General features: G+C 44.0%; 1 protein-coding gene across 1 annotated transcript in view; it reads right to left on the reverse strand.

The window, feature by feature from the left end:
* LOC123363270 (ATP-dependent translocase ABCB1-like) overlaps positions 1 to 26,959 on the reverse strand; it is a 56,665-nt gene that overhangs the window by 16,004 nt on the left and 13,702 nt on the right. Inside the window, exons 4-14 of the mRNA XM_045004138.1 lie at positions 25,074 to 25,184; positions 22,155 to 22,280; positions 19,273 to 19,476; positions 18,253 to 18,423; positions 13,528 to 13,689; positions 12,361 to 12,600; positions 10,721 to 10,867; positions 9,842 to 9,946; positions 6,778 to 6,855; positions 5,660 to 5,743; positions 1,909 to 2,112 (exon numbers count right to left, since the gene is read on the reverse strand). Coding sequence (XP_044860073.1) covers positions 1,909 to 2,112; positions 5,660 to 5,743; positions 6,778 to 6,855; positions 9,842 to 9,946; positions 10,721 to 10,867; positions 12,361 to 12,600; positions 13,528 to 13,689; positions 18,253 to 18,423; positions 19,273 to 19,476; positions 22,155 to 22,280; positions 25,074 to 25,184 — 1,632 coding nt within the window. The remainder of the gene's footprint in view (positions 1 to 1,908; positions 2,113 to 5,659; positions 5,744 to 6,777; positions 6,856 to 9,841; positions 9,947 to 10,720; positions 10,868 to 12,360; positions 12,601 to 13,527; positions 13,690 to 18,252; positions 18,424 to 19,272; positions 19,477 to 22,154; positions 22,281 to 25,073; positions 25,185 to 26,959) is intronic.

The raw sequence follows: 26,959 nt of genomic DNA on the forward strand, positions 1-26,959 counted from the left end.
GAGAAGAGCAACAAGAATGATTAAAGGTCTTGAGAACATGACCTACGAAGGAAGGCTGAAAGAATTGGGTTTGTTTAGTTTGGAAAAGAGAAGACTGAGAGGGGACATGATAGCAGTTTTCAGGTATCTAAAAGGGTGTCATCAGGAGGAGGGAGAAAACTTGTTCACTTTAGCCTCTATTGATAGAACAAGAAGCAATGGGCTTAAACTGCAGCAAGGGAGATTTAGGTTGGACATTAGGAAAAAGTTCCTAACTGTCAGGGTGGTTAAACACTGGAATAAATTGCCTACGGAGGTTGTGGAATCTCCGTCTCTGGAGATATTTAAGAGTAGGTTAGATAAATGTCTATCAGGGATGGTCTAGACAGTATTTCGTCCTCCCATGAGGGCAGGGGACTGGACTCGATGACCTCTCGAGGTCCCTTCTAGTCCTAGAGTCAATGAATCTATTAACCTATGTACCTCCAGGATCCTGTGTGCAACAGAAAAGTGCAGAATTGCGTACCTTATATCATTAGCAGGGCACAGGGTATTTTCAGTAGCGAGCTGCCATATGAGCAATCTAAGCATTTATTATCTATGCACACTCCAGGCAAAGTGAGTGTGCTCAGTGGCAGATGGAGTTGTATTGAAGAGTGGAGGAAGTAGTTAGCTCTGCTTGGTGTGTTAGCGAGATCTCTGGATGACTTGGAGATGTGTGACAGAGCTGTGACTGAGATATGAGGAGATCTATGTGTGTGTGTGGAAAGGCAGGAGGTGCAGGTGTGCAGAATGAAGTATGTCTGAGTTCTATGTGGAATTGTGTGGGTTATGTCAGTAACAGGGCACGGGGCTTTAATTACAAAGGATATTGCCAGCTGTGAGGTGGAATTTGAAAGGATTCTAATGCTTTCAGGATGGCTAAAGGAAAGTGTAGGTTGAGATGGTATCCTGTATGTAACAGTAGCCCTACCCTTAAGCTGGGAGGTGCGAGTCCCAGCTTGCATAGATGTACCCACTGTGCATAGCCAGGGTGGCACGAGCAGTGGCTTGAGCTAGGCGCATGAGTACAAACCCACCCAGACCCCCTGGGCACATACTACCTGTGAGGCTCGCCCAAGCCACCATCCCCTGGCTTGGGCATCCTGGCTACACTGCTCTTTTTAGTGCACTAGCTCAAGCAGAGCTAGCATGGGTATGTCTATGAGACCTGGGAATCACCTCCCAGCTGAGACTACCATCAGGGCATGGGAGCTATACAAGGCTGTAAAGCGGTTCTCACATTGTACGTCTGATATTCTTTCTGGGGAGTTGGTAAGTGTACACCACAATCTGGAACCTTCTGAATTTTCAAAGTGACAAGAGTACATGCACAGTGAGGCATAGCTGAAAGAGGCTAGAGGGAAGCTAGCATGGTCAACCTTCCCCTACCCATTCTTGTCCTTTCATATTGTTAGCTGGAATCCTGTGGGTGACATTGAATGGACTGGAGAAGAAAGTGAAGAGCTTGAACATTTCAGCAACTGTGGGGTTGGCAGAGTAAAGGTATGTGTGTTAACAGGGAGCACTGGGGAATTATTGAAAGCATTGGGGAATTCCTGATGTTCAGAAGTTTGAGTTTTGCTCAACTCAAGGTTCACCAAGGAGACAACCTGCCACCAAGCAACCTTAACTTTGTGTTAACATAATTGTTTTGCCATTGAATTTCAAGGCAATATGAGTAACTGTGTGGATTTTAAAGCAATAAGAAATGTCATCCTCAACCTTAACTAGAGTGGAGCTAGCATCCCACTATAACTGAATGTCTCTCTTTATCACTGTTTTATTTAATATATTTTCAGAGTAATTTCTGTAGACACTCATCACTGACCATGTTGTCCTCAAAACGATATAACATTATACCCATTTAGTTTATATTGGAGATCTTACTCTTCCGGCCTCTTCAAAAGCTTTTTGATCTTTTGACGCACGACCAGCCACAGAGCTCAGTCGAATAGCACTTGCAGCAATAATGAAAGGAATGCAAGCCAGGATAAGCAAAGTTAATCGCCAATCATATACAAAAGCAATAATGATGGCGGACAGAAGGGTAGAGGCAGTCTTAGTGAACAAGCCAAGTCGGCTTCCAGTAGCCTATTAAAAGCAAAAGAGTCCGAAGTTAGAGTTAATTCTTGACACACTAAATAGAGATCAAATGTATGAAATCATTGTTCACTCAGGATCAAATATTCAGAGGAAGAACAATCATAAATGTGCATTTAAAATAGACAATTATATATGGAAAAACACATATGGACAATTACATATGCAAATACCCCTAGCTGTGGGTGAGGTTCAGGAAGCCTGATGAAAATGTGGCCACATGGGCTCAATTCAACAAAAAATATCAGGGTCCTCCTGTGCCACAACAAGGCACAGAAATCATGAAGAGCCAACAGCCTCTAATTTGGGGCGTTTCAGTTATTGGGTGCCCAGCTTAAGGCACCTAGGGCCTGACTTTCATAGGTGCTGTATATCAGCTGAAGATAATGGAAGCTGCAGGTTCCTTTAATTAGGCACTTTGTTTTCAGCAGTGTTAGCAGCAGGAAATGAGCGTTCACACCAAAGAGCTCTTCTCTCCCTGAGAATCTGCACATCCATGTCATCAAGAAATGTAAAAGTGATGATTGGCACACGGGATCCGTGTAAACTGCGACAATACTCATGGCTCAGCTGAGCAAATAGTGGATTTTCTAGCTGGGGGCCAAACTGAAAAATCGAGGGGGAAAATTGATTTGATTAGATCTGAAATCATTTTTTGGGTGTGGGGTGGGGGGGGTCAAATAAAAAATAATAATTTCAAATTGACCAAAACATTTTGGTTGACTAAAAACTCCCCCTGTTCCTCCCCACACAATCTTTTTTGTATTGGTTTGGCCATTTTGCAGTGTTTTTCTCTTCTTTTTTATTTGGTCAAATTTGAAAATGAAATGACATTTCAAAACAAAAGTAGAAATGGCTTATTTTAAATGTTCAGAATGAAACATTTAGACTTAAAACAAATCTCCCTTCTTATCTCTTTTGACTATTAGTCAAATTCATGAATAGATTTGGGGTTCCTAAAAATACCATTCACTGAAAACATGTTGGCCAGCTCTACTCATGCCTGCAGATGAAATGGAAAGTTTTGTGGAAACAATCCATCTTTCAAATATCGTATTGTGGACAAACCAAAATAAACCTCGGGTGGGAAGTATGGTTCCTTCTTTGCTAGCCAGAGGCTTTCCTGCCCTCAAGAGACTTTTGTGTTCAATAAAATTATAAAACCAAACCAATGCCAAGATGAATTATTGCCATATAGTCTGGGGCTTACACATAAAGATCACTTTGAGACTTTAGCTAGCACAACATACGGCTGCCCACTTACTTAGCAGTAGCCGTGTTGGTTCCAGGCTATTGGAGAGAGAAGGTAGGTGAGGTAATATCTTTTATTGGACCAACTTCTCTTGGTGAAGAAGACCTAAAGAAGAGCTCTGTGTGAGCTTGAAAGCTTCTCTCTCTCACCAACAGAAGTTTGTCCAATACAAGATATTACCTCACCCACCTTGTTTCTCGCTCACTGATATTTCTTTGTTCTCCAGAGCAGGGATTCTCACCCTTTTTCTTTCTGAGGCCCCCCACACATGCTGTAAAAACTTCATGGCCCATCTGTGCCACAATAACTGGTTTTCTGCATATAAAAGCCAGGGCCAGCATTACGGGGTAGCAAGCAGGGCAATTGCCTGGGTCCCCATGTCACAGGGCCCCCCATGAAGCTACATTGTTCAGGTTTTGGCTTCATCCCCATGTGGTGGGGCTCAAGGCCCTGGGCATCAGCCCCATGAGGTGGGGCTTTGGTTTTCTGCCCTTGGCCCCAGAGAGTCTAATGCTGGCCCTGCTTGGCGGACCCCCTGAAACCTGCTCGCAGCCGGTTGAGAACCACTGCTCCGGGGAATGCAGTGTTCTCATGTTCATTTTGATCTATTGAGCTTTTTCATAGTTTGGATCCCATGCACCTGTTTTACCTTGACAGCTGGAATGATGGACCTTATCCTCAAGAATTAAGTTGCAGTTTTTAAAGATTCAAATAATTGTACGTTCAGTCAAATCTTTGATTGATTCCCACTCTGTGCTGGGCAGTAAAGAGGAGATGGGAGGGAGTATGAAATCTACTGAGTCTGAGGATCTAGTGTACTTGTGGCACCTTAGAGACTAACAAATTTATTTGAGCATAAGCTTTCGTGGGCTAAAGCCCACTTCATCGGATGCACAGACTGGAACATACAGTAAGAAGATATTTATATATACAGAGAACATGAAAAGGTGGAAGTAGCCATACCAACTTTAAAAGGCCAATCAATTGAGATGAGCTATCACAGTGGTTCTGAAACTTTTGTCCTGGTGACCCCTTTCACATAGCAAGTTTCTGAGTGCAACCCCCATTATAAATTAAAAACACCTTTTTATATATTTAACACCATTGTAAATGCTGGAGGCAAAATGGGGTTAGGGGTAGAGGTTACAGGTCACAACTCCCCATTTAATACCCTTGTGACCCCCTGAGGGGTCCTGACCCCCAGTTTGAGAAACCCTGAGCTATCATCAGCAGGAGAAAAAAAGACTTACAGTTGGTATGGATACTTCCACCTTTTCATGTTCTCTGTATGTATAAATATCTTCTTGCTGTATGTTCCAGTCTGTGCATCTGATGAAGTGGGCTGTAGCCCACGAAAGCTTATGCTCAAATAAATTTGTTAGTCTCTAAGGTGCCACAAGGACTCCTGATCTTTTTGTGGATACAGACTAACACGGCTGCTACTCTGAAACCAGAGGATCTAGTGAGTCTAGTGAATCCGGGAGCTAAGGATTTTTTTTTCTTTTTTTAAGACAAGTGATGTAGAAATTAAATTTTATTTTATTTATTCTATTGAATAAATCAGGAAACTTATTACTCTTTGCTCATGAGCAAATTTATTTTAAGCAGTATGACTGATTTTGTTCTTCAGAATTTTTTTGATGGGGTAGTGTGGTGGAGTTGGCAAATTCTGCAGAATTTGCCACTTACATGCAGGATTTTCAGTGGATCCTATCCTACCCCACTCCCCAAAGTCACACAGTCCCTTGTGCTTCTGCCATCACTGATACTCTGTATTAATGACAACTCACTTCACCCCAGAAAGCCCACATAAACAGGCTTCCTGTGTATGAAGCGTAGTGGACAGAGCTGGGAAGAACAAATCTACCCACATCAACATGAGCTCAGGGCATTGACTGCAATGCAATTCTCCCACAACTACAGCCTCTCCAAGCAACCGAAGTGGGACTTTAGGGCCACTTGATACACTGAAGACTTTGATCCATCAGGCAGTTTAAGTGGTGCAGAAGTGATTACACTGGCCCTTGGACATGGCTTACTTTTAAAGTTACTAAGTTGTTTACTTAGTCGCTTACAGCAAGGAAATGGAAGGTGTAAGAACATCTGCCGAAGCTTTAGTAATCGTCATTAATTGGGATCAGTGAAGCTGTTTCCAAGACTATTTAAATGTGTCAGAGAGCCTCTAGAGTAGATTTACCAACTCGTTTTCCAAAATAACTTCATCGTCCCTTGCCAACACTGCAATTCATAGTTGCAAGCAAAACGTAAAAACAAAAGCAAACATACCCCTTTGACTTGTGAAGCATCAGTAGCTAGTCTGGTTAACAAAACCCCTATGGCATTTTTAGGATCATCGTACCAACCAATCTCCTGCAAGGGAACAGACGGTTCCGTTATTTTTGCTTTTGCAAGTGAAATCTTCTTACCGTAACTCAGACTGGTCAGGGTCATTAGTACAATATATGGACATTTAGAGCTTGACTAGCACGTGTGCGTGGGGAAGAGAGAGAGCCAACATAAGCACTAAGATACTCACTCTTCTTCTGTGATGAGCAACATTTGTCCGATAAACTGATAACGATCTTAAAATAAACTATTCTTACCCGCAGAACATTTGGGTTTATGGTAATTTTCCCTCTCCTCCCCGATCCCCTTAGAATGCTCCTGTGCATATGCAGAACCCTGTTATACCAAGCGCTACCAATGGGTGTGCAGGGTGCCTAAGTGTTCACCCACAGAGAATCCTCAGCAAGGAACAAATAGAGGTGTGTCCTTTCCCAGGGATCCATCAGGAGGGAGTATCCAAGGACAGTCATGTTGCAATAGTATTATTGTAAATCAGTCCTGATCCAGCTGGTCATCTTGACTAGAGAAACCACTCTAGTGAGCAAAGATAATGCTTTGAGAACCTACACCTGTTATGATATGGTCCGTTTGCTATGGAGTTGGATGCAAACAGACCTAAACCTATTTATCTACACATTTATATCATGACCATCAGGGTCAGATACAGATGTATCTTCTGTTTTGTTAATCTTTGCAAATATACCAATGCACTCAGATACATGCATGTTTTATACACTCTTCAGCATGGTCAATATTGAAAGAGATGGCATCAAAATTAGACAGCTCTCCTACCAGCACTGAGTTAATTTGTACATGCTTTTGCTATATTTTGTTTTGCACGTGTGCTCAGAGACTTGCCGCTTGTGCATTGTTAAAGTTTCACTAAAAGGATGGGTTCTCTCAAAGCCATGTTGGAGGGAGGCTCTACACAGGCCACAGGGAACCAGAAATTTTCATGGTGTTATACAAATATCACCCCACAAAAGCCACCTGGCTAACGTGGCAGGAGTGCTGCATATTTGCTGTCTATTGCTCTGACCCAGAAACGAGGCCCGTACCTGCTGAAGCAATGCTTCGAATGACAAAGATCGCAATCTCTTGGTCAGAACTTCCCCAGACTTTCCAAACATGAATCCCTGAAAAGGGAGAACGGGAAATACAACAGTTGAATTGTATGTGCTGGGCTGTACAGTCATATTTAGAACAACCTGCTGTAAATGTGATGATATTTCAACCGTTCAGCTACACAATTTACAGAACCTACACAGTGTTTTGGGAGATGGTTTCAGATGTTAGTTGAAAGCTGGTGAAAGGTACCACACACATTCCTGGAAACTGAAGTTTCATCGTACTGCCCCACCCACATGCTTCCGCAGCCAGCTGCAGAGGTCAGCAGTGGAGTGACCTTCCCTGCTTACTCATTCCTTAGCCTCACTACTCACTCTGCTATCTAACAGTGCCGACTGGGATGGTGTTTTTTGTAACATACACACCAATGTAGTGTAACTGAGCTGTGCCCAAACCCATTCCCCCTAGGACACAGAACGGTCAGCAGCATCTTTCAGTCATTGCTGTCCTGGGCTGCTTTGTAACTAGCAATCGGGAAGGGAAGGCTCTGTATTCCATATCAGCCACTTCAGCTATTCAGTGGCTTGACTCTGGAACAGTTTCTAAGAAACGCAGTGAATACAAAGTTGCATTATGTCCCCAACATACCTCTCAACGACAGGGCCGCCCAGAGAGGGGGGCAAGTGGGGCAATTTGCCTCAGGCCCCGGGCTCCGCAGGGGCCCCCACGAGAATGGCTGAGGCTCCCTCCCCAGCCCCAGCCTGACCCGACCCCATCTCTGCCCCTCTCCCGGAGCCTCAGCGCATCCAGCAGCGTCCCTGAACAGCAGTTCAGGGTGGCTGCGGCAGGGCCCCTGAGCTCCACCCTGCTCAGAACTGCGTGGTTAGGGGACGGGGCTACAAGCTTCAGGCTTAGCTCAGCTCCCTCCGCTCAGCCTGGAGATCACAGCCTCGCCCCCTCCCCACGCGGCTTTGAGCGGGGCGGAGCTCAGGGGCCCTGTCGGAGCCACGCTACCGCTGTCGAGCGAAGCTCCTGGATACGCTGAGGCTCCAGGTGAGGGGGGAGCTGGGGGAGGGGGTTGGCTAAGGGGCAGGGAGTCCTGGGGATAGGGAGGGGGCAGAGGTTGGGGGATAGTCAGGGGACAGAGAATGGGGGGGTTGGCTCATGGGCATTCCGGGGGTCTTTCAGGACTCAGCGGGGGGGGGGTGGATAGGGGTTGGGGTGGTCAGGGGACAGGGAGCGGGGGGGGTCCCAGGGTGGTGGTTGGGAAGGGTCTCTGGGGGACAGTGAGGGGACAAAGAGCAGGATGGGTCGAGGATTCTGAGGGGGGGTGGGCAGTCGGGGGGCAGGAAGCGGGTGGGAGTCAGATAGGGGTCAGGGCCAGGCTGTTTGGGAGGCACAGCCTTCCCTACCCTAAAGCTCATTCAGCAGTTTGAGGCTTGCAGAAGAGCCAAGCTGTTAGCTTTTCCATTAGAGCTACCATCCCTTTCACTTCTCAAATGCCAAATTATAGTCTATATTTAATTTCAGTGCCATAGGGAGATTCATGTCAGGGGAGGGTAGCTTCATTTAAAATTAGCCATTGGGGGAGGGTTCACATGAGAAGAGCAATATCCTTCCCAACCCTACCAAGGGAGACCCCCCTCCCCTGCATTCCCTGAGGCTTCAGAGGGGTTAATTCAGTGGTTCTCAAACTTTTATACTGGTGACCCCTTTCACATAGCAAACCTCTGAGTGCGACACCCCCCCTTATAAATTAAAAATACTTTTTTATATATTTAACACTATTATAAATGCTGGAGGCAAAGTGTGGTTTGAGGTGGAGGCTGACAGCTCACGACCCCCAGTAATAACCTAATAACCCCCTGAGGGGTCCTGACCCCCAGTTTGAGAACCTCTGGGTTAATTTAATTTTAGCACCTGTGTCCATTCACAGGCATGTGCTATTTTGAGCATTTCAGTTTTCACAACATAGGCTCATCCCAGATTCTGGAACAAGCTCAAATGCTCAGTTCGTGGAGTATGTACATAAGCTATACTAAAGACAAACCCACAGTAACCATCTCCAGTTTGTGAGGGACCCCATGGAGCCAGTCTCTAGGAAACAGATAAATACATGGAGGTTAAGTCCATTAATGGCTATTAGCCAGGATGGGTAAGGAATGGTGTCCCTAGCCTCTGTTTGTCGGAGGGTGGAGATGGATGGCAGAAGAGAGATCACTTGATCATTACCTGTTAGGTTTACTCCCTCTGGGGCACTTGGCATTGGCCATTGTCGATAGACAGGATACTGGGCTGGATGGACCTTTGGTTTGACCCAGTATGGCTGTTCTTATGTTCTAACCTAAATTAACCCAAAGTCATGGAGACAGATATGAGTCAAGGAAACCAGCAGAGTATCAGAAACCTGGAAAAATCTCTGACTGGATGGGCTCAGGTTTGGTCAAAAGCTGAGGTGGTTCAAAAGTTTTGGATTTTTTTTAAGCAGGATTTTTTTTATTGTTTCTTTAAACAATCAAACACAGCAAGCAGCAAATATTTGGCCACACACTTGTGAAACCCCAAACCATATTCAGGTTTTGGCAGACTAATTTTAGCTTTTCAATTAAAAAAAACACAACAAATTTTGAAGGAAAGCAGACATTGTCCATGATTCTTTTCGCCTTTTTAAAAAACCTTATTTTTCGATCCAGGAAAAGTTTTGATGGAAAATATTTGTCCAACGCTTTTAATGAGCTTTAGTGCCTTTTAGCACTAGCTGATGCTGAGAACCAGTGATATCTTGTAAAGAAGTTTTCTCAAAACTGGGTTTGTGCCGAGATGCAGAAGGTTTATTTTTCCCAGGGCCGCCCGTGAGGCAATTCGCAAGGGCCACCACGAGAATATAGTATTGTATAGTATTGCAAATTTTTTTATGGATGGGGCCCCTAAAATTGCTTTGCCCCAGGCCCCCTGAATCCTCTGGGCGGCCCTGCTCAACGAGATCTGAAAATCTGGACCATAATGTATATGACCAGATACTCAGCTTTCACTTTTCAATGTAGTGAAGTTTACCTGGATGATGTGTGTTACTAAGCTGATCACTGCCAGGACAAGAAACATTAGAGAAAGTGATGTGGTGTTTTTGCTCCTTTTTTCAGACTCTGTTTCTTGAAAAGCCTATGTAAGAAAAGCACAAAGTAAGAATCAGTTACAATAGCTCAGGAAATACTGTAGAAACTGTTGAACTTCACCTTCTCTCAGCTCTTCCCCAGCACCTGAACTCTGCTACCTCTCAGCTTTCTGCTGCTGGCCAGGAGGTCACTCCACCTCTCCCAGCTGACCTGCTCTCATCAGCTGCTCCTTCTCCAACCCTCCACCAGACCCTCCCCTCATTTGCCTGTGAGCTGCAGTTCCACTAAACCCTGCCTCCAGGCTGCCACTTTACCAGCTCTTATCTGCCTTCCACTGAATGCTGTCACTCCGTCAGACCATCCACCGCCCCTCCAACTGACTACAACACCCCTCTTCTCTTGCCTGAAGATAAAAGATTCCCTCAACATCTCGCTCCAACCATTCTCCCTGGCTGCTGCTCCAACTCCCAGCAGCTTCCAACAATCATATACTGGAATCCAAAGGAAGACTCCATTTCTTTCCTGCAATGATTCACGAATGAAGGGGTTAATTATTCAGACAGTCCCATGGATGTCCTTGGTACTTACAAACACAAGGCTGGATAATAGGCAAGAAATCCCAAGTGGGGAGAGGAGATTAAGAGCTTGATCAAGTTCCTACTGAAGTCAATGGAAAGACTCCAGTAGAGTTTAGTGACAGTGGGAGTAGAAGGAGGCTCTAAGGCATCACCAGAGAGGACTAGCTGGAGGGTTGGGCAGGATTTAAAGTTCTGCATTTGTGCCTGGTTCAAGTTAGTTTACCATACAGTTCTGAACTTACCCCAATGATTTTTCCATATATAACTGCAAATGCAGGGTGGACGCCACCAGAGAAGGCAGCGGCAATCACACCAAAGAATATATGCAGCCACTCAGGTTTGTTGAGAGCCAGGATTCTGGAATAAGGCACAGCAGGGAGAATTTCCTCCTACATAAGAGATAAAATTCAGCTGTTCACTGAAAGTTGTGGAACATGACAATTTCCTCAGCTAGGGGGTAAATCAGTAAACTGTCCTAGCAACTGTTCACAGATAATTCACCCCAACCTCCAATGTACACACTGAATGAGCAAACGTACTGAAGATTTGCCGCTCTGTAATTTAAGGTCTTAAAACTGCAATTGTAAATCAAAAAAAAAAAATCTGCAGGCATCAATTTAACAAAAGGCTAACTGGGGGGTGGGTGGGATGGCGACTATATAGTTCAGTGAAATGTCAGATAAAGTTGCAGTCCATGGTCACTGACCCTAACACATGAATCATTATAATGACCTAAAAAGTCTCACTGTTCTGAGCACAAAAAAATCAGTCTAGTTCAGCCTCTGCTAAATGCTAGTGGGTTTGCAGTAATACAATTGGGTTGACTTATGTCAGGTAGTCTGTTTTGTCTTTTACAAAACAGAGACCATGAATCATTACCAGATACATGGAAAAGGCATATGAAACAGTGATTTAGGCTTCATCTCCCTTCAAAAACACATGGCAGCTCAATTCAGCTTCACTGAACTATTCAAAATGTCCATACATTTGTTGAGGAAGTTGTGGAAAATGAAATGAAAACATAGGAACAGGTACAAATTATTAGATGAGGTTTTGAGACAGTTGTGATGGTCTCACCTGGTTATCTTTGCCTGTGTTTCAGATACTGGAAAAGCCTGCCCACACTTCAACCATACAAGCCTGCTGAACTTTGTGACATCAATAATTTCATGTCTTCCCATCTGATTCCTTCACTTTACTGCAAACAGTATAAATTCTGAAGCCATGTATCTTGCCATCTATTTCCTCTGACAAGGCCCAAATGCAACAGTTATGAATAGATAAAAAGTGTGTTCTGGACTTCTGGGCAATACATTGTAAGAATGAATCCAGTTTGCTGCTTATTGTTTACATCATGTTCTACCAGTAGACTGTACTATAATATAAAAAGAGCTCCTAGAACAGGGTTTCTTCACTGGTGGGTTGCAACCTAAAATTGGGTCATCTGAATGTGTTGAAGGATCACAGGGCTGGCTGGGCTCAGCTTCCCACTCTGGGCTTTCTGACCAGGTGCACATGGTCACAACGCCACTCTCACAAATTTGGCCCAGTTGGCCCCCTCATCAGGAGGGCCAGGCAAAAACTGAGCAGTGCTGCAACCTCTGAGGTTGCAACACCCAGAGTAGGGAGCCAAGCCCAGCTAGCCCTGTGGGACAGGAGCTACAGTCTGTCTCAAGACTCATTTGTTTACACCTGTGTTTTCCCTGAAGATTCCCAATTCAAGTATTTGCCCAGGTCAATGCAACATATGACAGGATCATAACAAAGGTGACATGGATTAAGATCTGTTTAAAAAAGAAAATAGAATGACCTTTGTTCCTATTCTCACATACATTCTCACATATCACTAAACTTTAGGATTAAACTGAATTGTAACACTAACCTCTTTCTCCTTTGTTTTCTTCTTTTCAGGCAACTTTTTCATAGAAGAGGTCTTTCTGCTTGTATGCCTTCTGGATCTCTCAGGAATGCTTCCCATCTCAGTGATTCCTGGCTCTTCAAAACCACCAAGATCAGTCAGATTCTCCATCCTGAAATCACCTAGATCCTCTTCCTCATAGTCTTCATCTTCTGTCTCTTCATCGCTTTCTGACATCTCATTTTGAGTGTTTTCACCATGACCCTAGTGACAAGCAAGGAACAGTGATACACAATCACAAGACAGTTTGCAGCAAGGGAAAGGAACATGTACTTGGTATGGAAACAAACAAAAACACCACCACTTTGGTTACATTGTTACTTTCATATCTTAGTTTGTATAGGCCAAGTATTCTGCCCGTATAAATTGGTGCAGCTGCAACTTACATCAGCAGAGAATTTGGCTCGGTATGTCCCCCCGCACTATCTATATAGTTCTGTGATGATCATCCACCTCTTTTGCTCAGTTATGTTTTTGACTCATTACATTGGGTAAATGTGAAGCACTGCTACAGGTGAAAAACAACCACTTCCGACTCAGAAACAAGATTGACTGATCAACTTTCACTAAACTAGAAAACATACAGAAACTGCAAAGCGAAAATGGCCCAGCTGTTTGAATGCAGAACTTGCATGTGTCAGCAATAGTATCAGTGAGATCATAGGCGCCGATACTGTGGGTGCTCTGTGGCTAAAGCAGCCACCAAAACAAATAGGGGGTGTTCAGCACTTGCAGGGCTGGATAATCTTTTGAGGGCCCCAGCACCTGGATTGTGGTCCTTCCCCAATGGCCCACACACCACTCCGCCCCAAGGCCCCTCCCCCGATTGGCCTCTTCCTTCCCAAGGCCCCATCGCACTCAAACAAGAGGCCCCGCTGTTGCTCAGCCTCTTCCCCGAGGCTCGCCTGTGCTCTGCCCAGAGGTGCCACCCCTGCCTAGCTTCCCTCCCTCTCACCCCCGAAGCCCTGCCCACAGGTCACAAGAGATGGGGAGTGGGACGGAGAGGAGCATCCTCCAGCAAATACAAAAATCAGCACCTGTGAGTGAGATATGCAGATAATTTTCTGGAGTAGAGAGATGGCCAGTAAATCTGAAGCATTTAGTCAGGAGTGCTCTAACACATCTCATTACCTGCTGCATCACAAGAGAATAGTAGACACCCTTCTGTGTCATGAGTTCATTGTGTGTTCCCTCTTCAACAACAACACCGTTGTGAAATCCAGCGATAATGTCAGCTGTTCGGATTGTGGAGAGCCGGTGAGCTATCACAATGGTGGTACGTCCAGCCCTAGCCTTACCGGGGGAAAAAAAAACAAGAGATTTACTTTAAAATGTGGTGACAAAAACCCAAAAAATCCCTACCTAACAGCATAGCGATAGTGTGGAAAACGCAAGCATAAAAGCCCTGCTGACCCTTTATAGCTGATCATTATTTCCATGCCTGCTGTCTGATTTAACAATCAAAGGACACTTCTGTTTACAAAATCCACATTTATAATGACAGGGGAAAGTGGATTAATTTTATAGGCTGTGCAGGTACTCACTGCCTATAGCTAAGGTTGCCTGACACTTCCAATTGTAAGACCTGTTGTCAGATGTTTATAACTTTGCCAAGATTTAATTATTTGGGCTGAAACTTTCCATGCTGGTATCTGCCTCACCTTCTCCCCCCCCCCCACCCCTCCCCCGGCCCCGCAAATTTCAGCAAAAGTGGTTCAATTATTTCTCAGAATGAGGTTAGAGAAAAATAATGTAGTTTTGCCCATATTAAAAAATTCTTATAACTGTTTAATTGAGAAGCTTTATCACCTAAATGCTTGAGAGCAGGGATTTGTAATTTGGAGGAGATATACCAATCTTCTAGAACTGGAAGGGACCTTGAAAGGTCATTGAGTCCAGCCGCCTGCCTTCACTAGGTGGACCAATTTTTGCCCCAGATCCCTAAGTGGCCTCCTTAAGGATTGAACTCACAACTCTGGATTTAACAGGCCAATGCTCAAACCACTGAGCTATCCCTCCCTTTTACCATTCCCACGAAAATCTGCCCAAATTTGGGGGGCCGAGTTATGAGGCTCTGAATGTCTCAATTTGCATGTGCTCAGTAGAGACTTATTAGAGTTCAGCAGCTAAATTCCCCAAAGAAACAGTCTGAGCTCGCTGCATTTTATGACAGGAGTGCACATGCACCATCCCCACACAGTGGCTAAGCATGTTCCTGCCCAGGATTGTAGGGGCTGAGCAGGACTTTGCTTGCAATTTCTCCTCCCTATAGTCAGGGGGAGTTGTGGTCCCCAGTGTGACAATCTACCTGGAGCGTCAGGTGATCCGGCTGACACAGCAGGATTGTTTGGGGAGGAGGAGATGATGTAACACATGAAGTGTTTAAATTTTAAAGCTTTATTAATAAAATAAAATACAGCAGAAAGTGCTGGGAATGCTCCCACGTCGCTCAGGGGAAGAGAGAAAGCATTAGAGCCCCAAGCCCGAACCCACCTTCATACTCACACAAGGACTACCCAAAGCTGGCCAGGCTTGGGTGTAAAGTAAGAAGAAGAGGGGAAGGGGTGGACGGGAATTCTTGCCCTGGGCCCAGGTCGTCCCAGGGATCCACTGTAATCTCCAAGTTGCCCCAGCTCTCAGGAGGGTCCTGGGCTTCTTTCGGGGAGAGGGGGGGTTCAGTCAGGGCCCTCTGTTCCTGGTGCTCTTTGTACCAGTTCAAAGAGCCTTGGTATGGTTTTTTTCTCTTTCCCAAAGCATCCCAGCTTCAGGGATGCCTGGGCGGCTCCCACTCTTGTTGTCTCGTCTGTGTTTTCAGCTTCTGGAGCCCTGGGCTTTGTTTTCCTCTTTGCTGGTTTTGCTGTCCTGCAGGCAGGTCCGGCTCCAGGGGTTTTGCCGCCCCAAGCAGCCAAAAAAAAAAAAAAAAGCCGCTATCGCAATCTGCGGCAATTCAGCGGGAGGCCCTTCGCTCCGAGTGGGAGTGAAGGACCCTCCGCCGAATTGCTGCCGAATACCTGAAAGTGCCACCCCGCTCCAGAGTTGCCGCCCCAAGCACCTGCTTGATAAGCTGGTGCCTGGAGCCGGCCCTGCCGGCAGGTGCAGGTCTGTGTAATTGGTTTTTCATGGCTGCTTGGGCAACTTTTAGGCCCCCGTCTTTCTCGGCTGTCAGCCAAGTCTCGGCTGCAAGCAGTGTCGCTGGGCACAGTGTTTTATCTTTGAACTGAGCTTGTTAATTGCAGTGTTGAATTAACCTGTTCTCTGCTCTTTTCTTTTTCTTCTCCCCCTTTTCGGCCTCTTCTGACCTAAAAAAAAAACCTTCCACTCTCCACTCACACACCTTTAATCCTCCCCAAAATGCTTTGTGATGCTTGCAACAGCATCAGCAATATACAGTGCTGATCAGCCTTCCCAGGGTCCTCCCTAAAGGGAGGGGGCCATTGGGTTGTGACACCAGCACAGGAAACAAGAGTAGGGAGAGCAGAATGAACAGTGATTATGGAAGGAATCAAAGTTATGCAGTAAAGGATGCTCTTGTCTGCAGGAAACCTGTCTTATTTGTTGCAGAAGTTGTAACGTGTGTAGTGAATGAAGCAGGGGATTGCAGGAAAAGAAAGGATGGTCTCATTATTGTTATAGCAGCTGAATACTGCCCTAGAGAATTGGATTCTAGCCCTGTCTCTGTGCTGAGCATTCTCGGCTGCAACTGAAGTCAATGGGAAATGTGCTTTTAACATATCTAGTGCTGTATAATGCAAAATTCTCTGAAATATTGAGTCCTGGGCATCACAGATCATGCACCCAAGAGTAGTATGCACTTTCAACATTAACATCTGTGTCTCAGTTCCCCATCTGTAATATGGGAGTAATATGACCACCTTACCTGTCAGGGGTGTTGTGAAGATAAATTCATTAGTATTTATGAAGCACTCAGATACTAGAGTGATGAGAGGTATAGAAAAGCCCATGAGGAAGTTAATAATTTTGTTTTCAGAGCAGGGTTTGAATGGCATGGGGCCATACATTGAATGCTGAGGATAAAAATAAATATTGACTAGCACTGAATGTTGAATAGCACTGTCCTCTGCACTGAATGAAGCAGGGGCCCTGTGGAAAAAATAGTATGTGAACATGTAACTGAAGACTGTCCCCTAATGCAGACACACAAGGGGACCAAATTAATTTTGACCAGGAAACTTTAATTCTGTCATTCCCTAAATTTTGAGGGCTTGACTTTGGAACCTTAATGTTCTTTTCATGTCGTGTGTGTGTGTGTAATTCAGTATAAATAATGATATATCTATGCAGAACATAAGGGCTCAGCACCCAAATACTACCCTCAATTACACTGTGCACTACCGCTGATATTAGGGTTGCCAACTCTGACTGAAGCGATTCCAAGAGTTTCTTTTCCCCAACAGGACAATGTCATTTTCTTAAAATATCCTATTAAAATCTCCTGGATTGCTTTCCATGGTCACCGGGAGATCGATGCCGATTCTGGGAGACTCCAAGCCAATCCTGGAGGGTTGGCAACCCTAACTTATATCAGTGTGGTCAGATGGGTTTAAGTGAATGCAAAATTTAGGCCCACAGATTTAACATTTATTGCAGATAAATGCTATGAGCCATATAGTGCCCTTGAGCCACACATAGAACTTACGCTATTCTGGGTTTACTATTACTGAGTACTAATGGGAGGCCGGCTTTTTCATAGAGCTTATTTTTATGATACACCACTGGTTTTATACAAATACACATCAGAAACTTAAAGCAGTGCTGCAGCCCAGTCCTGTAGGCCTCACTCAGGCGAAGGCCCAGATTCTGTCATATTTAATCAAAACTCCATTAAGCAATCTAAGGTTGCCACTCCTGAGGCCCTTCCCCCTCTTCCACCTCTTCCCCTGAGGCCCTGCCTCCATCACTCACTCCTCTCTGCCAACTCACCCTGTGTCCACTTAACCTGTCCGTGCCTCAGTTTCCTCATTTGCAAAATGGAGAAAATAATCCCTACATCCCAGCAGTGTTATGAAGATTATTAAAACATCTGTTTAATGATTGTAGAAGATACAGTGCTGGATAAGCACAATGTATTTTTATTATTGCCCTGTAGAAATCCATACAATTCTGGCACCTTGCTTTGATAATGTAGGAGTTAAATTCCTGATGCCACATTCACAGTTTACCACCAGGCAAGCAATTGTGATGTGAGGCAGAATGTGGTGGAGGCCAGCATTAAAGCAGACTTCTGTCTACATGCAAATATCCTGGCAATCAGGAATGACGCTAACAGAAATAGAGCCTGTGATTGCTTTAGGGTTGCCACCTGCCAGGGTTTTATCCTGACAGTCTGGCTTTTGGCTTCTGTGTCCAGGTGGCATTTAGGGTTTCCAGGTGCCCAGTTTTTGGTGACCTGGCAACCCTATGGCACCTGAACCAAAAGCTTAGTTACCGCAGGGTGGGGAGAAGTGCCGGGTCATTAACACGCACCAGCCTCTGCTCAGCCGGGCTGCCTCCTACATGCAGCCAAGCTCCTTGAGACAGTCCAGCAAGCAATGGGGGAGCATGGGGAGAGGAGCAAGTGATGGAGGCAGGGCCTCAGGGGAAGAGGTGGAAGAGGGGGAAGGGCCTCAGGGGTGGCAACCTTAGATTGCTTAATGGAGTTTTGATTAAATATTACAGAGTCATATCATGACACCAAAATTTGAAGATGCATCCCTATTGATTTCAATGCCCTCCTCGAAACCAGCGGAGAGCTGTACTTAAAAATGGATGGCATGCTATAGCCTTTAATGTCAAGCTTGCCATATGGTTGTGGTGCTTTGTAATATTGATTGATAACTCTAGCAATAGGATTCCTACCTTATCAAGAGCTGCTTGCACACTAGATTCACTCTGAGTGTCCAGAGAAGACGTGGCTTCATCCAGCAGCAGAATCCTGGGATTCCTTGCCAGGGCACGGGCAATAGCAATTCGCTGTTTCTGCCCTCCGCTCAGCTGAGCTCCCCTTTCCCCCACCATGGTGTAAAATTTCTGAGAAAACCAGAGGAGCGTAGAGATTGCAGAAGCAGTCAGTTGAAATCCTTTTACCCCCCCACCCCCATATTATTGTTACTATCACATACAGAAGTCCCCTCTTTTAAAAGTTTTATGATGGATGCTTCAACAAACACTTTAAGAATAATTACTTCTAAAAGAACTGTCTTAGCCAATTACAATCAGTGTTTTTCCCCCTTGAGGCAGAGGACAGTTTAAAATTCCAAATGATCAGTTTACAGTTTTGTCTCTGTCTCACCTTCCAGTTGGCCAGGAATTAGTATGTGGTGTGATGGTTTTCTATTAGCTTAAAGAAGGTACTCTAAAATTAGATTTTTCAATTATTATAAAAAGCAGCAATTGAAGTGAAAAAAACAGAGAAACTAGAACTGGCTGAAGGAATCCAGCCATTTGACTGGCTAACAATACTAACCACTGACTACTCAGGACACACAGCAATTTTATTTGCCAAGCAAAACCCAGTTTAAAAAACAAAAACAAAAAGGATGGGAATAGATAGATAATACCCAGCTGAAGAAAACAGAATAAAAACAATCTGGTAAATTGAAAAAATCTCTCATTGTCCATAGAAATTCTTTAACCACCCTATTAAAAAATGTTGCTACATGACATACAGTTACTATTGTAAATTAAGAACATTGTGGGCCAAATTGTCAATTGGAATAAATGACAAAACATCAGTGAAAAGCTAGTGTAGCAGCATCTATTTGCACCAGCAGAGAATTTGGGCCACAAAAATTCAGAAGAACTGAGAGAGAGAGAGAGAGAGAGAGAAACCAAAGAATTTGTCATAGTTATAATGTGCTCAAAAGTACATCAACTCACATCAGGCAGTCTGGATATAAAATCAAAAGCATTGGCTTCTTTAGCTGCTTTCTCAATTTCAGAATCAGTAATACCCTCTCTGCCACAGCGAATGTTCTCAGCTATTGTTGAAGCAAACAAAATAGGCTCCTGGCTTACAAGGCCAATACGTTCTCTTAGCCACTTTATATTAAGTGTCCGAATATCTCGTCCATCTAAGGTAATCTGAGTGGAAAGGCACAAATGAAGAGTTTGAGGAAATGTATTATGTTTCAAATAATTAGTTGTTATAATGGTATAATAATAATAATAATGATACACCTCTACCCCGATATAACGCGACCCGATGTAATACAAATTTGGATATAACATGGTAAAGCAGTGCTGCGGGGGAGTGAGGCTGCACACTCTGGTGGATCAAAGCAAGTTCGATATAACGCCGTTTCACCTATAATGCAGTAAGTTTTTTTGGCTCCTGAGGACACTGTTATATCGAGGTAAAGATGTATAATAATTGACTTCAATATTTGTTTAGCAGCTTCTCACATGGAATAAAGCAATAACATTTAAACAAAATGACCAGGAAAAATTAAAACTATATCTTCACAATCACCTCAGACTAGAAGAATGAAAGGAGAAGGATAACAAAAAGGATATTGTAGGAGCAGTGTTTTATAATTGTACTATGAGAATTAATGTATGATTTGATTTCATCCTGCCAGCCACCCTTTTTGAATAGCAGAAAGGAATGACAGACCAGAACAATCCTTATGACTCATTATGGTCACCCTTTTGTTTTAGGATAAGTTACAATGTCTACTATGGTTTCCTATATGTATTACAAATTAGGCACTCTAGTTAAATATACATTTCTTTGTTTTAAGGTTTTAGTATGTAAGAGACAGGATCTTGTATGGTATCTATGTTAAGGAGATTAGAGGAATGTTGAGGGCCTGAAGCCCCAATGTGAATTGTTTTAGTTATAAGATTTAGCTAGGCTTGATTTACAGTGTATTCTGCTGAATATAAAATACTGCTGTCTCTATACCTTTGAAGGTTTCTGTAAGAGATTGTTTGCATGCATTCCTCATTCACACATCAGGAAAAGATAAGGTGTGAAAGCCATCACAAATGTCCAGATGGTCAAGAAAAAGTGAGAGACTTGGAAAGACCAGGAGACAATCAGAAAACATCCATTGTATCCAATGCTAAACATGTTAGCAGCATTGATAACCTCTAAGGGCTTGGCTACACTTACGGTTTGCAGCGCTGGTAGTTTGCAGCGCTGGTCATCCAGCTGTGTAGGAGCAGCGCTGGTGTGTGGCCACACTCACAGCTACCAGCGCTGGTGTGTGGCCACATTTGCAGCATTTCCAGCGCTGTTGGGAGTGATGCATTATGGGCAGCTATCCCAGCATTCAAGTGGCCACAACGTGCTTTTCAAAAGAGGGGGGTGGAGTGGGGTCTAGTGTGACAGGGAGCGGGGGGAAAGAGAGAGGGGATTTTTGGAGCCAACACTGTGTGTTTAGCTTCCTGACTTGAAAAATCAGAACATTTTTCTGACCCCTTAGTCTTAACTCTTAATTGCAAACAGCCTGCACGACTCCCCGCTGTTTCCCTGCCTGCCTCTCATTTGATTGTTTACAGCCAGGTACAGATGATCACAGCAAACAGGAGCTGTGTTTGTTTTTTAGATAGCAGCAGCGGCAACGGAGGAGCTCCACAGAGCTGTTCACAACAGGGAGGAGGATCTCATTTGATTGTTCACAGATTGATCACAGCAAACAGGAGCTGATAAACAGCTCCGGTAGAAACGGAGCTCCGGAGGTTCACAACAAAACAAAGACAGGCTGCATAACAAAACAAAGGGAGTAATTTTAGTTAAAAGCATTCTGGGATATCTCCTTATTCCCCGGAGGCCAATAAAAGCGCTGGTGTGTGTCCACACTTGATGAGCAGCGCTGGATCACCAGCGCTGCAATCGCTACACCCCAACCTGGCCAGGTGTACAGCCAGCGCTGCAGCCAGGGAGTTGCAGCGCTGGTTGTGCCCTGCAGGTGTGGACGGGGTGTAATTGCAGCGCTGGAAAGCCTCTACCAGCGCTGCAACTTGCAAGTGTAGCCAAGCCCTAAGGTGAGACAGGCACCCCAGAAGGTGAGACAACAAATAGGAGATAACAATGGGAAGCCTGACAATAACCATCAAATGATAATAGCAGAAAACCCCAAGATTAACACCACTTAAGGACAGGATGACATTGCAAAATGCATGGACTCAAATAGGAATTTATAACTACAAAGCTGGGGTGTTGTGCCACAGAACTCTGGGTTCATTCCAGCAAAGCCTCGGAGCATCGGATCGCGACCGACTGAGCCCAGCTCCACACTCGTGCTCAATCCAACTGGCCATTAGATTGACTCGAGCTACAACACACTGGTAACTATAAACAACTGACAGGCAGGGGGGTGTGTGTGTGTGTGTGTGTGTGTGTGTGTGTGTGTGTGTGTGTGTGTGTGTGTGTGTGTGTGTGTGTGTGTGAGAGAGAGAGAGAGAGAGAGAGAGAGAGACTAAAAAGTTGTATTTTCAATAAATGCAGCGTATTTGCCTTTTCTCCCTGAAAAGATCCCGTGTGCTTTGTACAGCATAACAATATCATCAGATATTTAAATCCAAATTATGACTTGATATCAGTAAAGTCCTATCTAGGTTTTTACAATATTCTCATCATCATGGCATACAAGTAATGAAAAATCAATTTCAGAATTTCTTTGGATGCTACGTATCTTCTGTTCCTTTAAGAATCCAATTTTGTGTAAAATCCTTTTAAAGTATAGGTGTAATCTAGTCAGGAAATTAATCTTCAACCTAGTAGCCAGGAATATCGACAGTTCATCCAAACTAACCTCTCCTTGGACTGGATCATAGAATCTGTATAGCAGCTGAATAGCAGTACTTTTGCCACAGCCACTGGAGCCAACCAGAGCGATGGTCTTCCCCGATTGAACTTTCAGGTTCAGGCCCTTGAGAATCTGGAAATATAATCTTTATATGTTAGTCCAATAAATATACAGCTACTTAAATTAATGGTTTGTTTAGAAAAAGGTCTATTAAGATGCTTGGCATCATGATCAAGCCAATAATGAGAGGTCTGGTCTAACAGTGTATTGAACTCCCAGGCCTGCTTTCAGTCCTTTGTTCCAATCCGGGTTGGAAAGCACTTTGAAGATGACAAGAAAAAGTTTTTATTACTAATAACAATCTTGCTTTGTTCTATTCTTATTCTATAAAGACTGCCCTAAGAAAAACCCTTTGGCTCTGAAAACAAAGTGGGTGTTTTAATATCCTCTGACTGGGGATATTAGAGAGAGTCAGAGTTTGACAATCTCTAGAATTTACTAGGGAGGGATTAGTTATGGAGTAATGGCACCTTTTGTTGCTATGTTCACATTTAGGAACATTTTACCTCAGTCCGTTTATCCCATCTTCTAAATGTCTAATATTACTAGTGGCCAAAATATTTGTCTCCTATGGGAACTCTTGTGTAGTCATAAATCAACCTAAATATACATATTTTTGTAATAGAAGATAAAAACAGTAATATTGTTGACATCTCCTTATACTATACCAGAAGAGCTCCAGTTTTCCAGTAAGCTAATAGCAGATAAGCTTTGGTGTTTGCTTGTCCAAGCAAGAGCATCATTCTCCACCCCTTTAACATCATCATTTCTCATCACGACCATCCCAGCTCTAATCTCCCTTTTTAGGTAAGGCAGGAAAGGGCATGTCAAGCTAACGCTGATGATAACTAGAGTCTTCAGCTCTCTGTGACCCAATTCATTCCAAATTTAGGTACTAAATGGACATTGCCTTGATCTGGTCTGTTGATCATCTCTGGCTGGTGATTGATGAGAACCAGGTATCCAGGATGATTCTTTAACTTTGCAAGCTACCTCTGATACCATTGATAATGAGCCACTGCTGACACAGGGTGAACTCTGGAAGGGATGGATGGAATCCAGCCACAGGCCCAAACTGTGGCTCATCCAGCCCAGGATTTCGCTTGAATGGAGTGATGAGGGATTCTGTATTGTCACCCTCCTGCTCAGTTTGTATGCAAGACCATTAGGGGAAGACAGTGAGACACTACAGACTACACTGACTTCAGTATTCAGTTAACATAGCTCTAGGTCTCTGTTTCATCAGACCCAGCTTGGAGAAGTTGACTGGCTTAGCCAGCAAGTTACAAGGTGGGTTTGATGCAGGCAAGTCAGCTGCGACTCACCTCAGAGATGATTGAGTTTATGCTTGTAGGTTGGAGGAACCCTCAGGCTTTGGCTACACTTACACTTCAAAGCGCTGCCGCGGCAGCGCTTTGAAGCGCTAAGTGTAGTCAAAGCGCCAGCGCTGGGAGAAAGCTCTCCCAGCGCTCTCCGTACTCCACCTCCCTGTGGGGAATAACGGACAGCGCTGGGAGCTGTGCTCCCAGCGCCGGGGCTTTGACCACAATGGCGCTTTGCAGCGCCGCAATTTGCAGCGCTGGAGAGGGTGTGTTTTCACACCCTGCTGCAGCGCTGCAAATTTGTAAGTGTAGCCAAGCCCTCAGAAGAAATGGCAGAGCTAACAGCAGCACACTCAAGTGAGTTTGTAACCTGCTGGATCCACAGCTGCTTTTGCACGCAGGAAGCAGTAGTGGCTAATAGCATTTTGTTTCTCTTTTGTACTTGGCCAGAAGGTTCTGAACTTTCAGTTCTGGTACAGATGTCAATCCAGAGAGAAATAGTGGATTACTGCAAAGTACCATACATGGGACTGTACAATAAGATGACTCCCCTCACAAATTTCAGCGGGCGGAGAGTATGGCAGTCTGTTTCTTAAAGGGCATTTTCTGTAGGGAAAAATCTTACCTCCACGCTCTGTGATCTGCACTGGCTTCCACTTCATTGTCAGGAGTGATTTAGAATAATGGCTTTAACCAATAGGCCTTAAAATAGGTTGAGTCCTGGCTATCTCCAATATCACCTCTCTCAACATGGGATATCACAGCAGCTGAGATCTTCTGAAGCACTGACACAAACAGCTTTCTGGGTTTAACCACATGAGGGTGGAGGTGAGGCATTCTTGGTGAGCGAGCTTGAATGAAGAATTTGCTTCTGATTCAATTCACCAGAGGCCAAATATACTCACCTTCACATTATGCTGTAAGCCCCATTTGTTCTCCCTTGCTTTTTGCAGCAGGTGAAAATGAAGAAAAGGTGGATGATGATGATGAAGACAAAGATTTAGTTTTGGGAGGACATTCATCCTTCTTTATTGTTGTATTTTTATAACTTGTATAATAACATTTAGCTCTTACATAGTATCAGAGGGGTAGCCATGTTAGTCTGGTTCTGTAGAAGCAGCAAAGAATCCTGTGGCACCTTATATATACACTATAAGGTGCCACAGGATTCTTTGCAGCTCTTACATAGTACTTTTCATCCATATATCTCAAAGCACTTTAAAGAGGAGGTCAGTATTACCATCTCCATTCTACAGATGGGGAAACTGAGGAAGAGAGGTGAAGTGACTTGCCAAGTGTTACTTTGCAGGCCAGTGGCAGAGCTGGGAATAGAATCCTGGTTTCTTGAGTCCTCACCCAATGTTCTTTCAACAAGACCAAACTGTGGTGTATAAATACCCAGAGTACAGGATGGGCACTTTTAAAAAAAAAAACTGTTTTAAAATAAACACATTAAATTGATAAAATATCAGTTTTCTTTTTGGTCACACAGATAATGGTAGCAGCTCTTCACTGCAAAGATGAATTTAAAAAGATCACTTACTTTAACATCAGGTCTAGATGGGAAACTGAAATGGATGTTTTTGAATTCAATCTCTCCTTTGAGCTTATCTGGTTTATATCCTTCCTTGGAACTGCTATCTAGAAGACGGTGCTGGAGAGAGATTTTGAAAGGGTATTACACGTTTGTGTGATTTTACAGTTGTTGGATAAATTGTTTAAGAAAGAAAAAGAAACACTGCAACACTACATAGTAGTTTAACTGATCACTGGTTGCTGTATTTCCCCACAGGGAATTCTGCCTATCAGTGAAATGCAATCCTTGTGTCTACCCTGCAAAGCATTTGGGGATAGGGGACAAGGAAAGAACAGGAGTAAATAGAATAATAAAACATCAACTATACCTTAAATCATCCATCTCCCAACATTTACAATGGGCCCAAATCCCTTAGTTCCCTCCCAGCATCTGCCTAGGCAGAATGTGGGTTGAGAATCAGTTCTTGGAGGAGTGATGCAGCCTGTAATTGTTGGTTGGCTTAAAATGCACAAGCAAAATAAACAAACTGGGGATTTATTACAAAGTCTTCATCTCTAAAAAAGATACCATCATCCTGAGGCTGCCTGGTCTGAAGTCCAATGGAAAATTACCCTGGCACTAAATAGCCTGACCTGGAATTGGTCCTCCACTTCCCACGTTGCTGATCTCTGTTGGACTGACACTTTTCAATGACCCAGTAACCACCAGCAGAGTTCAAATCTCTTTGAATAGAAACGGGAAGTTTAAAGGAGACCTCCTAGGCTCTCTCTGCTCCATTCCAAGACCAGCAAAACCAAAAATAAAACCAAACCCTTTGTCTTGGAGTTCTGGTTTCCGATTGGTTCTGGTAGTAGCTTCCAGATTGTTCTATCTCCATCCAGGACTCTAGGCAATCTGGGAAGCAGAGCCGTGAGCCTCTGTAGCCATCATTGCTGTAGTCCGGGGCGAGTCCCCCAAAGATTTGCTTAGTGTAATAGGTCAGGAACAACCAACTCCAGAGGTGGTTACACAGAGTTTGATCACCCTTAATTTAGTTTCTTTGGGAAAAATTCCACCCTTTGTTATATCCACACAACCTCACTGACACCCATCAGCATTACAGGGGACAAAACTCAACCCTTTGTTCTAACCTAATATGAACCTGGGACTGCAGACATATAACAAACTGCTGTACAAAATTCTAAGAGTTAGTTACTGAAAGTGTGGCATCCCTTTTCCCCAGCAACAGTATTACCAGAGCTTTCAACAGCACTGTTAATCTCCAAATCAAAAGCAGTTGAAATCAAAAGCAGTTGAACTGAAATCATGAGTAATCCATATACTTGTGTTTTAAAGAGCAATGTCATTTCACTTAGCTCTTCACCACTTACTCTAAAAAATAAATAAATGAGGAAGTGACAAACCTAACAGGAACGAGGGCCCCAATCTGTAAAGTTGAGCTATAGATCTCAATTTCCCCCAAGTTTGCAATAAGCTCATTTAGGGCTTTGGTTAAGGCTTGTGTCTCCTTAATATGAAGAGAAATGTCATCTTACTTTTGTTTTCAGTTATCTGAGTCTACGCAGTTCATCCGCTTTTTGAATGTTTTGAGAAATAAATCAGAAATTTCAGACTGCTAGAAAAGTGACATTAAGTACCTGTGACAAAGTTCCTCGTCTGCCTTGGTGGGTCCTGCACTTACAGGTGGATTTGCTTGCCTCAGAGATTCATGGCAGCCCTCAGTTTGGCTACTTTTGCTAGTGCTCAAACCTGCTGTCCGCTCACCTAACCTCACCACTGGCCAACATGGGGGAAACCTAGTGGCTTGGGGACAAGCCAGATCCCTTTTCAATTCAGACCTTCCCTTCTGGTGTTTCTCACAGACCAAGTCAACTCCTCCTGTGTCTGATCAG

The sequence above is a fragment of the Mauremys mutica genome, chromosome 2 (genome assembly GCF_020497125.1).
Source record: "Mauremys mutica isolate MM-2020 ecotype Southern chromosome 2, ASM2049712v1, whole genome shotgun sequence".
In the NCBI taxonomy this organism is placed as follows: domain Eukaryota; kingdom Metazoa; phylum Chordata; order Testudines; family Geoemydidae; genus Mauremys; species Mauremys mutica.